General features: G+C 39.3%; 2 protein-coding genes across 3 annotated transcripts in view; one reads left to right on the forward strand and one right to left on the reverse strand.

Annotated features, from left to right (window-relative positions):
- The window catches only part of SMAP1 (small ArfGAP 1), a 196,535-nt gene extending 190,372 nt beyond the window's left edge, over window positions 1–6,163 (forward strand). For both annotated transcript variants that reach the window (XM_006835751.1, XM_006835752.1), the window contains 3 exons: window positions 2,729–2,900; window positions 4,181–4,488; window positions 6,029–6,163. In XM_006835751.1, the coding sequence (XP_006835814.1) occupies window positions 2,729–2,900; window positions 4,181–4,488; window positions 6,029–6,163 (615 nt within the window). The remainder of the gene's footprint in view (window positions 1–2,728; window positions 2,901–4,180; window positions 4,489–6,028) is intronic.
- A 982-nt stretch (window positions 6,164–7,145) lies between these two features.
- The window catches only part of B3GAT2 (beta-1,3-glucuronyltransferase 2 (glucuronosyltransferase S)), an 82,015-nt gene continuing 75,158 nt past the window's right edge, over window positions 7,146–14,002 (reverse strand). Inside the window, exons 3-4 of the mRNA XM_006835753.1 lie at window positions 7,585–7,733; window positions 7,146–7,503 (exon numbers count right to left, since the gene is read on the reverse strand). Of these exons, the coding sequence (XP_006835816.1) occupies window positions 7,417–7,503; window positions 7,585–7,733 (236 nt within the window). The 3' untranslated portion in view covers window positions 7,146–7,416. The remainder of the gene's footprint in view (window positions 7,504–7,584; window positions 7,734–14,002) is intronic.

The raw sequence follows: 14,002 nt of genomic DNA on the forward strand, positions 1-14,002 counted from the left end.
AACAACAATCCCTCCCATGGCACTCTGTTTCTTTGCTGGGTTTGATAATTCCTTGCAATGTCCACACACCCTTCACAGATACCATACTCAGAGTTAGGGGGATTAGATAATAGCGCTGTAGGATAGCACTAGACCGCAGGTCAGTTTGAATTGCAAGGTTGGCAGTTCAAATCCACCATTCACTCCTTGGAAACCCTAGACCGGGTTACTGTGAGTCAAAACAAAACAATAATGAATGATACTAAACAACAAACTATTAAGAAAAACTCGGGATACAGTTCTTTGATTGGACAACCTTTTCTCAGTGTTGCCTGCAGTGTTACAAAGCCCTTGAGCTGGTCAGTATAAGTGCCTGGGGGCACTCTGCTTTGCCAGTAAGACTCAGCCCAAAGGGGATTAACTGTCTCACTTTGTGGGTCCCAAAGGCACTTACTCCGCTGGTCAACACACCCACTGTAAGTAACCATCTTATTTGGTGGGCCATGAAGCACAGACTCTGGCCGGTATTACAGCTCTGTCTGTCTTGTGGGTCTAGAAGATTCTCAAGTGCAAGGACTTCAAATCCAAAGCATGTGCTTAGTTCCTGTTTCTTCTCCTTGGTGGAGGTTCCTCTTTCTGCCTTGTGATGGCTCATTTTAAGCCCAGCAGGAAGACAAAACTGACAAAATCCCCCTCATTAGGGTTCCATACCTTAATTGCATTATCCGCCCCCCCACACACACACACACACAGTGCCATGCACTTTATGTGCAGTATTATCAAGCTGTCTAATCTTGGTGTGAGCCACAGCACTTTCTTCATAAATTCCCATCCAACCATCTGGTGGAAGTTACAAGACCTTGACTAGGAAGACCATATAAAAAAGGATCCATCCCAGTGTAGCCTCCAATTTATGTGTAGAACAGAAAGAGTAAATTTTACAAATACACTGGTGTCATGTAATTTACTAACTTTGGTAGGTTTTTATTGTGTTAAATTGTATTCAAATAGTTTATATGTCAAGATTATGCATTACTCTGAACGAACACTCTATATTCTTTCACTCCTGGTTTTGTTTTATGAGCATTGTGTCCCCCATTGTAAAAGCTTTCCCTACTTACTTGAATATGACACAGATTTATTATGTATTAGCCCATCTGTTAGGGGGCTATAATTATTCATCTGACAAGAGGGGTACATGTATATTGAGGATGGGGGAACCCCTTCTAGAACTTCCATTGTTGACAGATGGAAGCCCCCTGTCTTATATCTGTAATTTACATTCACCTACAGTATCCAGACCTTCACAGGTGGTGTGGCTTGTTGTTGGTTCAGCCCTGGGTTCCCTGAAGGAGAGAAAACCCCTTTGATTGAAGGCCTTACAGCCTCCTAAAGTGAAAAATGACAGGTATTTTGATGGTGTCTTATCCTTAGGTTATAGTGCAGACAAATAGAGCACCCAACCTCACCCCTCATCAATGTTTGTCACTTGAGTGCTTATAAGGTAAAAAGATCGTAGAATGGTATCGTCATCTAACAATATTAATGTAAACTCTAATTTAACATGCCCTTGTACAAAGCACTTCTCATGGTCATCAGGCAACTCCATAAGATCTTTTTGTCATTTTACAGAAGAAACACTAAGTGGAGAGGTAATGTGACATATCTAAGGGCACACGTGTAGTGAGTGGTGGGGCAGGGGTTCTTTTTTCCGGGTAGACTTTTAGCCTTTAGGATTTTCGGCCTCTTCAGGATTTTCGGCCTCTTCATTAGTAGGTTGGATATAATTTATTCAACAATACTGTTATATTTGGTTTTCTATCCTAATTTCGGTTTTTCCTTTATTTTTCAAATTTTTGCATAATCAAATTGATTCAGAATACTATTCTGTTTAAATTTGTATGTTGAATGCTTGCATGTTTACTAGCCAGGATATTAGTTTGAATGTTTAAAAAAATTAATGGCAAATTATATATATCTAGTCCTGGTGTGGCGCTGTGGGTTAATGTGCCAGACTGCAAAGCCATTTGAACTGCAAGGTTGGCAGATCAAGCTCATCAGTCACTCCTCGGAAACCCTATACAGGGTCGCTATGGGTCGGGATCGCCTCAACGGCACTTAACAGCACCAACAGCGTCTATGATCTTTTGACTTTTACTTGTTTCTCACCTCTTTATGTGGGTTGAGAATAATCAAGTTTTGTTTCATATGAAGTACTTGTGTTATTTGTATTCATTTGGTCCATTTTCCAAAAATGGAGTTTATAGATTATGGTTGATAGTATTAGTGGCTAATGTTTTTTAGTGTACTGAGTTCCTGGGTAATTTAGAAGCATTCTAATGTTGTGGTTAAAACTGATCTTAAGATAGCTTTATAAAAATCTCCCAGTGCAGCTTTTGAAAAGCCAAAACCTTCTGTCGGGCATTTCTTCTTACAGTCTGTATAGTTGTAGAAATGTTCGGATACCAGTTCCCAGAGCAGTAGTTTCTGAGGGAGGGAGATGCTCAGGCATCTCAGGTAACTGGTTGAGCCTAATGTGTTCAGGATGCAATGAACAAACAAACAAAAAATCAGTGTCAGCCTTGCAGGCAGACATAGCCTATTATGATAACTTTGAACATTTATTTGACCTAGATGTTTTATCTGGGTTTGTGATTGGTTCTCTTTAATTTCAGTTATTAAGCACTTTAATGAATGAACTATGTGTTACTATGCAGACTACAACAGCTTGTTTTGGTTTTTGTCTCAGGGGACACCTGCAGTACCAGTAGCTGCCTCCCTGTCTACAGTAACATCTGGGGATCTAGATCTATTCCCTGAGCAAACTACAAAGTCAGAAGAAACCACAAAGAAACAGCTCTCCAAAGACTCCATCTTATCTCTGTATGGTACAGCGACCATTCAACAGCAGAATACTCCTGGTAATGATTCCTGAAATCTACTTTGAGTGAATTGCAGTGACATTGCTAAAGTATATCCTTCAAGTGTCAGTTACATTTCTTCTCTGTGTGGTAATGTTTTTATCATTGCCGTTTATACAGCTGAGAAACAGAAAAGCTTGATAATGAAAAAGTACATACAGAATTCACAAAACTTTATTCATATTAGAATTCTATTCACATATCATTAATATGGTTTCACAAACTTAAACGACATGAAGAATTACTAAACTTTTTATTTGCATGATTAGGGATACAGTATGATATTTTCTCTGCAGGTACAATAATCAGTGAATTACCTGGAGTCCATAAAGCTTTCAAATATATCATATTAATGAAAATATTAGCAATGATACCTAACAATTTCCTTTAAGATGATAATGAACTTTTATTGTGTAGAAAGATTTTTCCTAAATTTCATTAGACTATTTGAGGGGACTTCCAAAAATTTGTGTAAAAATTCCATTAACTTTTAAAAAAGCCCCTTTGCTTGTCCTATCTCATCTACCTTATTATCTAGTATTTCATATTTGCAACAATGGTGAAAAATCTATTCAAATTACCTTAAAGCCAGATAAGGACCCATGTGTTTTGAGTGAGAGTGCCTCCCCCCTCCAGGCCCCAAAATCCTTGATTCCTCCCATCCCCTCTCTCTGCAATGAGGGAACAAAGAGGTGTATATAGGTCACTAACCTGTGTGCATGCTCAGCAGCCAGGCTGGTGACAGAACTGCAGCTGTGCACTGAGAGTCTGTGAGAAGGCAGCAAAGGGGCACAGACATTACATACAGTGATCATGTCACTGCTGACCAACCTTAGATCCACCACTTGTGTGTTTGAGGCCAACAGATAGATACAAGTCCCAGTTGGTGTTTCCATGAAAAGCAAGAAATTTAAGGGAGTTGAGGATAGGGTGGGTTCCCAAAGTGGAATTATGAAATCACAGAATGGACACTAGCAAGTTGAGAATGGTGGCTCCAGGGGAGAGAGATGCCTCAAAGGACTCCCAGAATCTGAAGAGTACTTTTGGTCACTGGAATTTCACCTAACACTGACTTTCTGGTCTTTAGAACCTAACCAGGTAGTAAGTGATGAGTGGGATGTAATTGATTTCTCTGCATTCTGCAAATAGCCAGTTCTGAGTGTGTAGGTATGAGTTTGTCTGAACAGTAGGAGCAACTAGACAAGAATTAAATTTTTACTTTGAGTAGTTCAGAAACGTAATCCTTTTGCTGTGCTCTTATAGAGATGATTATGTTGCAGGTGTGTTTATGGGACCTACAAATATACCATTTACCTCACCAGCACCAACTGCATTTCAAGGTTTTCCATCGATGGGAGTACCTGTGCCCGCAGCTCCTGGCCTTATGGGAAATGTAATGGGACAGAGTACAAGCATGATGGTGGGCATGCCAATGCCTAATGGGTTTATGGGAAATGCACAAACTGGTGTGATTCCAATTCCTCAAAATGTCGTCGGGCCGCAGGGAGGAATGGTGGGACAAATGGGTGCAGCCCAGAATAAGTTTGGTCTGCCACAAGCTCAGCAGCCCCAGTGGAGCCTCTCACAGGTAGGAATCATTTATTCTGACTTCTAAATCAAAGCAACTAGATTTGTGTAAATGGTTTTGAAATTAACCTAACCTAATGATGATCTAAACCATTCTTATTTGTTTGAATTAGTTAATTCAAAGACTCCCTTTCTATTAAGTACCTTTTGAATTAACACCAAGCTTTAATTTAAGCTTTCTGGTAGGATGTAGGTAGTCTACTTAGACAAGTTTATACTCATGTTTTGGTTTTCTATAGCTTTCAAAAATAAGAAAAAATTTCAGCTTCATTCTCCAACAACTGTTTTGTGAGGGATCTAGGCTATTCTCCATGTGAGGAAGTTACTGCCACTAGATTTGTAAACCTATTTTTTGGTTTAAGAATTACCATCTAATCAAAACCATGTGTTCGTCTTCATACATATATCTTGTTTCTACCTAGGTTAAATTTAAACCCAGGACAGGACATGTTAGGAGCTCTAGCACAGGGCTTAAGGGCTTACCTTAAAGGTTGGCAACCACCATTCACTCTGCAGGAGAATGATGTGGCTGTCTGCTCCCATGAAGATTTATAGCATTGAAAACCCAATGGATCGTAATCTGACCTGGATGGTCATGACTTCGTTTTATAGAGGAAGGCTCCTAGATTTCTCTTGAACAATCAGGGAACAGTTTATAGTGATTTCTAGCTAATTCATGTAAAAACATAATTCCTCATAAGTACTAAGTGTCAGTAACAGCTTTGGTATAGCCAAAATGCTGAAGACACACCTTTCCGACACTCATGCTTTATCAGTGATGAACTGTAGTAAGTTAATACTACTTAGCTGACCCTATGCGTAAGTTTCAAATCATGTAAATATATTTTACAGCATATAAAAATCAACCTACTCGTCAACCAGGGTACTTATTGCAAAAATGGAAGATAGCCCAGCCAAGTTAACATATAGCCATTTTACCTCGGCATTCATTACTGCCAGGCATAATTGCTAATGCACAAAATAAGACTGTTTAAAACAGACTGTTTTTTACTATTGTGAAAGCAGAATGCCAGATAACATAATTGGCGAGTAAGTATAATCTTTGAAGCATTGCATTATCTACATCCTTAATAGTTAAAACAATATCCCAGTGCTAATTTTATAGCATTCATAATCTGCCCAATTCATTTATATTAAAAGATTACTTTGATACACCCCTTTTCAGTGTGACTTATCTTTGGAGACAAGACCTTGAGCCTAGAAAGTGAGTAACTATAATATGATTGAGATCACTTATGACAGTGCTTTCCAAAAGGGAAAAAAATAAACAAAAGTAGCTATTCTCTGTAGAGAAAGAATTATATTGTACTGATTTTACCCCCCCCCCCAATGTCTGACTAATTTTCACAATGATGAAAAATATTTATAGTCATTGCTATTAGATATCTCTGACAAAGTGAACTATGAAAGGCAACTTGCTAATAAGATAAACATTGTTTAATAGTAGTCCTAACTATACTTACAGAAAGAATTAAAAGTGAAGTAATCTTAATCTAAGCATTTTATATGATGTTTTACAGATGAATCAGCAAATGGCTGGCATGAGTATCAGCAGTGCAAATCCCACAGTGGGTTTTGGCCAGCCCCCAAACACAACAGCAGGATGGTCTGGAAGCCCATCGGGTCAGACTCTCAGCACACAGCTTTGGAAATGAAAAAGGCAATACAAGTTTCATCCAGAACTACCACCTGACATTCCTTGCTAAAATGCATCTAGTTCCCCATTTATTCATGTACATACTTTTTTTTCCCCATTCGTTTATATTAAGAATTATCTGACCGTGTGTTGGTCTGTATTGATTAAATTTGATGTGGTGAAAAGCAGGTTGAAAAACCATTTTATGTCAAGGGCAGCCTTGCTTATATTTCCCATGATTTCATAAACCATATTCTTTGAGATGCTGCTCAACTTGCATAATCAGTTTTACTCTCAATAAAATTAAAGCTCTAATGTTTGCATTAAGGGAAGTAGTAGTTATCATGTTAGTAATACCTCTAACAATATAAACCCTGTCCCAAATTAGCCAGTAAACCTGTAGGAAGATACTGTATGATCAAATGTTTAATCATATAAATAGAATGTAAATGTATCACTGAGCACTGTTTTCTAGTGTATCAAATTCTTTGACTTCATCATTCACTGTGCTGTTGTTATAAAGATGTGTGTAACAGGGAATGTGGCTAGTGAAAGGAAGATAAACCTGGATGTTACTGTATTTTATGACTATTTTATCTGCCTCTCTCCTAATTCGGCGAGCATAGTGCTAACATAAAGACTTTTCTCTGCACTATATGCAAACAGGGTAACTACAATAAAAGCCACTTTAAATTCTTGGAGGTAAATTCTTGAACGTATATCCAGGTTTATGACAGTAATTGTGTTTACATTTTATGGTGCCTAGTACTGATAAAATGTTATTTCCCTATATTAAACAGATGAATCCATAGACAGCCCCCATTTTTTTGTGGATTTTATTACCTATGGTACATATACTGCCTTTCAAAAACTACTTGGTGTTATAAAGTCCAAGTCAGAGACTGGGAATATTCAGTTGGCAAAGTGCCTGTCAAATGTTTTCAAAACCTTTTCGTTTCTACAAAGCCAACAAGTAAGGGGGAAAGTATGTAAGAGCTAAGAGAATGGTATCCTGCAGTGTTACTGTACTATACAAAAATGTTTGGTTGGGGAGAACACATGCATAACAAATGAAGACAGAACATCATCTTTTATCATCTAATTAGCTTATTTTAACCAACAAGCTCTGTTTGTACAGATGTCCATCAGATGACAATAAAGGCTGTTGTACTGAAGTAAAATGAACAATACCTGAATTCTCTGCAGCCTAAACGACAAACCTCCTCTTCCACATCCATTGGCCAGGAAAACTGCACCAGTTGCTGCTCTCATTTATACCTCAATTTTCACTGTGTCCAGGTGGTACTTTGGCTCGTTGGCTAGATTAACCTTCTCTGTCCGAGTGTGCCACACAAGAACCTAAAGAGGGAAAGATTCTGGGTAGCCACATTCTTAGTGCTGACACCCATCAAGGCCAAGCAGTATGAGTGAAATGAATACCTTGGTGCAGTTGTTTGCTTTTGGTTCCAATTCTTCAACTGTTGTTATCTGTTTTAGAAAATCTGATTCTTGCATCCCTGGCTGGGACCCATGGCGCTTAAATACAGCTTTTGGATTGGATAAGATGACTTGAAGGCTTACAGCAAATCCTTTTTGAAAAGTTGAAAAGAAATTTTTTTTAAATTATTGGTGTACTTTGGGGGGAAGCAGGGAGGAGGATCACATCAAAAACAATTTTTTAAATAGAACACTGTTAAGTACTTGTACTTAAAAAGTCCAGTCTGAAAGGGAAAAATCAATCATTACAAACAGAAGCAGTCCCCAGATAACAAACATCTGACCTATAGACTACAGCTAGTTGTCCTGTTAATGTTATGTAAATTTGTTCTCACTTTGAAAAGGTTGAACCATCCCAATCAACAAATTCGTCACTTTTACCTGCTGCACATGCAGCTTTTAAATCACCTGAATGACTCTGAGCCTCTTCTTGCACTAAGTAAGGCTAGATAGAAACTGTATGCACCTGTTTTGGCATCTCTACAAACCAAGCTTATGAGATGTGCTTAGGAACTGATCTTGCTCCTAAGCCGGGGACTGTCTGTAGTGCCTTAAACATTCAATGCAATGATTGAGATACATGGGCAGGAAGCATCAACTATAAAGTCTAGCATGCTGATAATAGACCATTTTATAGGGCGTTGATCCTCAGAGGTCGTGATGCCCCACACTTGACCCTCTAGGGATAACTTGGGAGTCCTGGTGTGGCACCATGGGTTAATGCACTGGACTGCAAAGTCAGTTTGAGCCACAAGGTTGGCGGTTCAAGCTCACTAACAAGTTCCTTGGAAGTCTTATACAGGGTCATTATGGGTTGGAACTGACTCAGCGGCACTGAACAGAGTGAATGAGGTGTTCCTGGATGGTACAAACTGTTAACCTGGTAAGGAACCTTGTAAGAAAGGTTTGGCAAGCTACTTTAAAAATAATCAGCCATTGAAAACCTTAGGAAGGAAAGTTCTATTCTGACACACATGGGGATGCCATGAATTGGCGTCTGCTCAACAGAAACTGGTAAAAGGTAGCTGAAAAGCAGACTTACCTTCATCCAGCCAGTTCTCCTGCCTTCACTTTAATATTATGTATGCTTTATCAAAATCAGCATTGCTCTGATTTGCTTTAGTATTTAGAACACTGATTAACAAAAGTCAGGTAGATAAATACATGATATATAATCATTTGATTGAGATTTCTGATTTGGATCCTCCTGGAAACGATGGGGGTTGAGTGAGGGTTGGAAATCAGTACCAGAGATAGCAAACAGTATTATAAGAGGGTAAGTCAAAAAGTACTGGTACAAAAATCACAAACATTAAACAAAAATACCAATATGAAGCTATTGTTTGTCAACATAGGCTCCATCTTCCATCTAGATCTATACACTTAGAAAGATAGTGGTTCCATCTCTCTACTGCTTCCTTGAGGAATTATGTGCTTTTCTTCCATTTACACCCCTGTCAATATGGAAGTTTAGCATTCTTCAGGGACTCATTGTATTCCTTTTAAATGTTCTTTGAGTTTGGCAAACAAGTCTGAAGGAGCAAGATCAGGGATGACCACCTTATGGTAGGTGGGGTAAGGTTTTACAAAAGCTCATGGGACAGCCCTTGTTACCCTGAAATCAGCAGGCACACTAACACTATTATGACGACAGTTTTCTTGGTACAACTTTTCTGACCTTTGGTTCTTTTGGCAGCCCATGGCACTTTTAATATTCTCCTCCAACACCGTAACTCAAAAGCATCAATTCTTCGGTCTTCCTTATTCACTGTCCATTTTTCACAGCCATTTGAGGTTATTGAAAATACCATGGCTTGGGTCAGGCACACCTTAGTCCTCAAGCTGACATTTTTGCTCTTCAACACTTTAAAAAGGTCTTGTGCAGCAGATTTGCCTAATGCAATACGTCATTTGGTTTCTTGACTGCTGCTTCCATGAGTGTTGATAGTTGATCCATGAAGAATGATCTCACTGTATACAGGACCGAATATCCCTTTCAGAGTAGTTGGTAGTGGTAACCTGGCACCATCAAGTTCTGGTCTCAGAGTCATGGAGACTGCTGTTCACATGTTCCATTAGTCCTAACATCTTCAATTTTTGTCGATCTAATTTCTTCTGCACATGGAGAGATCAATAGTTAACACCTTAGGTGGACACACTCAAGAGCTCTGAAGATCCCAGTCACTACTCACCAAAGCAGGACGTAAAATATTGTTTATAGACTACTGTTTAAACATGTTCTGTTTGGAATAAATCCATGAATGACTTTTGACTTATCCTCGTATTTAACTTTTCAAGAAATGTTCCTTAAATAGCTTTCATATATATCTATGAGTATATATATATGTGTGTGTATATATATATATGTGTGTGTGTGTATATAAATATATATATATGTACACACACACACACACATATATATATACATAGATATATTACTATTTAATCTGTAATTTAACAAATTGGGAAAAGCCCAGCCACTAAAATTCAAGCCACCTCAATAAGCAAAATATATTACAATGTAGAAAATGTTTTAAATATATATATATATATATATATAAATGCATGGACAGGTGGTAGTAGGTCATCATTTGCAGATGGAAAAATTGCACAATCTAGGAAAGTGTTGTGAAAATTCAGGTGATAGACCCTGCCCACCTGCATTTCACTCACTGTGCTAACAAGCTGGAAGCTGTCCACAGAAACTAGCTAGAATCGTTAACAGCATTCCTCAGCAAAAAGCCAAGAAGGATTCAAATTGCACCCAAACTGTAAGTGCCTTTTCTAACAGCTGAACTCATTTCACTGTTGAAAGATCCTTGGTGTTTCTTAATGTGCTCATAAATACGCTTCATCTTGTCTTACCTAGTTGAGTCAGCCTTTCTCAGACACACTAAGGCTCCCATACAGTTTTCACACAGCTTCAAAGCTACTGATTGCATTTCCCCATTCTCTCATTAAAAAAAAAAAAAGAAATTGACCTAAATTGTGTAAACGTTAATCTGAAAATGAGATGAACCTTTTTTATTTTCATCGTCTTCCTCTAAGACATTGATCGTTTTGACCAAGGAAGGATTCAAGAGTATTCCTTTCCTTGGTTCAAGGATGATCTTCCTAGCTCTTAAAGAAGCATTACATGGCATAATCTGCAATCTAAGCAAAGTTAACAACTAGCTGTGAAGCTAAACACTTTTCTGAAACACCCTTTCATGGGCTCACTGAACAATGAGCAGCACCTGAGGGACCAGTACCCTGGAGAGAGATTGCTACTGTGATGAATACTGCCCCAGTACAAAGTGTTTTAATCTATTTACTAGTAAATGAGAGTGAGCCAGTCAATTCAGATGCTCCTTGTCACCTACTTCAATGTTCTTTGTCTATGCCCTGTTCTGTGAGCTCTTCAGAGGAAGTAGGGCACAGCCAGCAGGCGGGAAGTGAAGACTAAATAGGCCAAACCCTGAGTTGCTTTCTGGAAATCATCTGACCTGCTGTGAAGCTGGGGAGAATTCAAGAGTTCTTCCAAAACCAAGAGTTTTTGTAGTTTTTAAGTCATTGGTTTCTAACCTAAGGTACCTATTTTGAACTTTCTTCATGTTTAAGTATTTCCTGACATGCCCTCTACCCCTTTACAGGAAAATTAATTTAACTTCAAAGATATTTGCAGTAGCTTCTGAAATTCTAGGAGTCTTACAAACACCATAAGAGTAGTATTTACTGCCCTGGTCAGTTGTGAAAAAAATAAAATTCGAATGAAAACTGATTGTTCACCATAGCGGCAGGTCACATGGAATGACTGGGATGCATTACCGGAGGTTGAGGGACAGGGCCTATCAATATATGCTTACTGATTGTTCATTAGGAAAATGTGTAAGACAGTCAAAGTGAAATCATTTCCACTTCTGGAAAAGAGGGCTCAACAGGGACGGTTTCCCCTGTCTTACCTAGCTAAAAGCACGACTATGTTGGAAACAATAGGTTATTAGGATCTTTGAGAAATGGGAAACAAATGAAGTGAGTCCTATGACTGTCCTCACCTTACTGCTTGGAGGCAGTCTGCAGGCCACACTACTAGGATGGGGAACCCAAACAGAATTATGCAGCCTCCTGGAGTTGAGTAAATAGAATTCTGTGAGGCCAAGACAGCTAGAATTCACAGGGCCAAATACAAGAGAGAGAAAAACCCAAACCCATTGCTGTTTAATCAGTTCAGACTCTTAACGACCCCGGACATAGAACTGCCCCTAGGGTACCCAGGAGCAGACTGCAACATCTTTCTTCCGTGACTGGAAAAAACTCATTAATTTGAAGAAGGTTCTCCTCAAGACTAATGAAGTGTCATCAGTGAATGTTTGTGAAACTACCAAAGTCCAGGTTAAAAAAAAAAAATCACTGGAAAGGAACAGGTAGATCAATTACAGAGCTTTCTCAGGGGTGGGAACAGTTCACATTCCCAAGAATCAGAGTGGAGCTACCTAGCAGTGAATGGAGTACCTGGAGAACTCTTAAGAGGTTATCACTTCAGTCCTAGTGCTAAACTAGACACAACAGACTGTATTTGGATCTTTCTATCCTTAAAAACAAGCCTGGAAACTAACCTAGCCCCTGGGGGCCAGCGCTGACAGTGAAGGGGCCAGCAGATCTGAAGTGCAGGGAGGTGTGTGTGAACGTCCAAAGTTGCAGCTGGTATACATTTGACTAACTTGGATGGCTAGAGCTGAGCTGACAAGAACGTGACCAAAGGAAGAGAAAGATGTTTGATACTGTGAACAAGCGTCAATTACTACAATTTGATGGACTGGACTTTTGCTTATGGATGCAGTTGCTCGAAATCCCAACCAGATTGAAAGAGTCTTCAGATCAAGGATTATGTTTTTCTCAGTGTACTAGGTTGATAGGGATGGGAATGTTGGACACTAGCTGTCAAACATGGCCATAAAGGCATGTTTGTAAGCAGGCTTATAAACTTGCTGGTTACCAACAATGAAGACATGTGTTGAGTTAGGCCATGTTTCATAGACACCCGTTGACCTTGAGATGAGAGAAGATGAAGGGCTGGCTGGCTGAAGTTTAAGGAGACTTGGGAACTCCTGAGCCCATGGACACTGACTTTTAGGCACTGGGGGTTAGAGCTGAGAATGAAGTGGGGGAAGGTGTGCAAGAATGCCCAAATTTGTAGATGGACGTTTGACCTAGCTTGGATGGCTTGCTGATCAGAATTCAACTAGAGGAAGATACAGAAGTTTGATACAAGAAGTAAGTATAAATTGCTACAATTTGATGAACTAGACCTTTACTTATTGATGTAAGTGTTCAAAATTTCAACCAAGATGGAAGAAGGATTCTTCACATCAAGGATCAAGTCTGTCTCCTCAATACACAGGGTTGATAGGGATGGACAACTTAGACACTGGTTACCAAAAATGGGGGAGGAGCTCTGGTAGCATAGTGGTTACAAATCAAGCTCCTTACCTCAAGGTCAGCAGTTCAAAACTACCTACTGTTCCGCGGGAGAAAGATGAGGCTTTCTGCTACCGTAAAGATTTACAGCCTCTGAAACCCTGTGCAGGGTTCACTATGAGTTGGATAAGATTTACAACCTCAGAAACCCTGTGCAGGATCACTATGAGTCATAACTGACTCCACTGTACTAAACAACAACAACAACAACAATACAGGCACATAGTAGCTAGATTACAAGCTTTCAAGAATGTCCTTATTTTCAAAATGGGGGGTTAAGGTCGAATCCCCACTGAATAGTTATCCTCTTGTCCAGATGGGTCTGATGAAATGGGCTGGGGGATGGGGATAGGATTCTTTTGATTCAGTAGATAGAGCAGCTGCAGACTCTAGACTCATGGAATGAGAAAGGCTGTTTGCCTGAAGGCAGGAGGCTGGCTTACAAAATGTGCCCTTTGGTGGTTTAAATATATATTTTCTGTGTCTTTTGTGTACCAAAAAAAAAGTGAATATAGGTAAATACTCTTAACTGATGGTACATGTTGCTATATGCCGTGGAGTTGGTTCCGACTCATAGCGACCCTGTACAGGGTTTCCGAGGCTATAAACCTTTACGGGAGCAGGAAGCCCATCTTTCCCCTGCGGAACAGCTGGTAGTTTTGAACTGCTGACCCTGAGGTTAGCAGTCCGATTCATAACCATTATGCTGCCAGAGCTCGTGGAGGGGACTATAATCATTGCAATGAAACAAAATATGATTAGCTAAGTGTAAAACTGATGATCTGCCCTGTAAACTATCAATCATTCAAAATAAAAGCTTTGTAAAAAAAAAAAACCACAAACAATAGACAAGATAGAGGACTGGGACTTAACTAAAAATTACAAACTTACGTGCATCAAAAGA

Source organism: Chrysochloris asiatica, unplaced genomic scaffold (assembly GCF_000296735.1).
Source record: "Chrysochloris asiatica unplaced genomic scaffold, ChrAsi1.0 scaffold00019, whole genome shotgun sequence".
Taxonomy (NCBI): Eukaryota; Metazoa; Chordata; class Mammalia; order Afrosoricida; family Chrysochloridae; genus Chrysochloris; species Chrysochloris asiatica.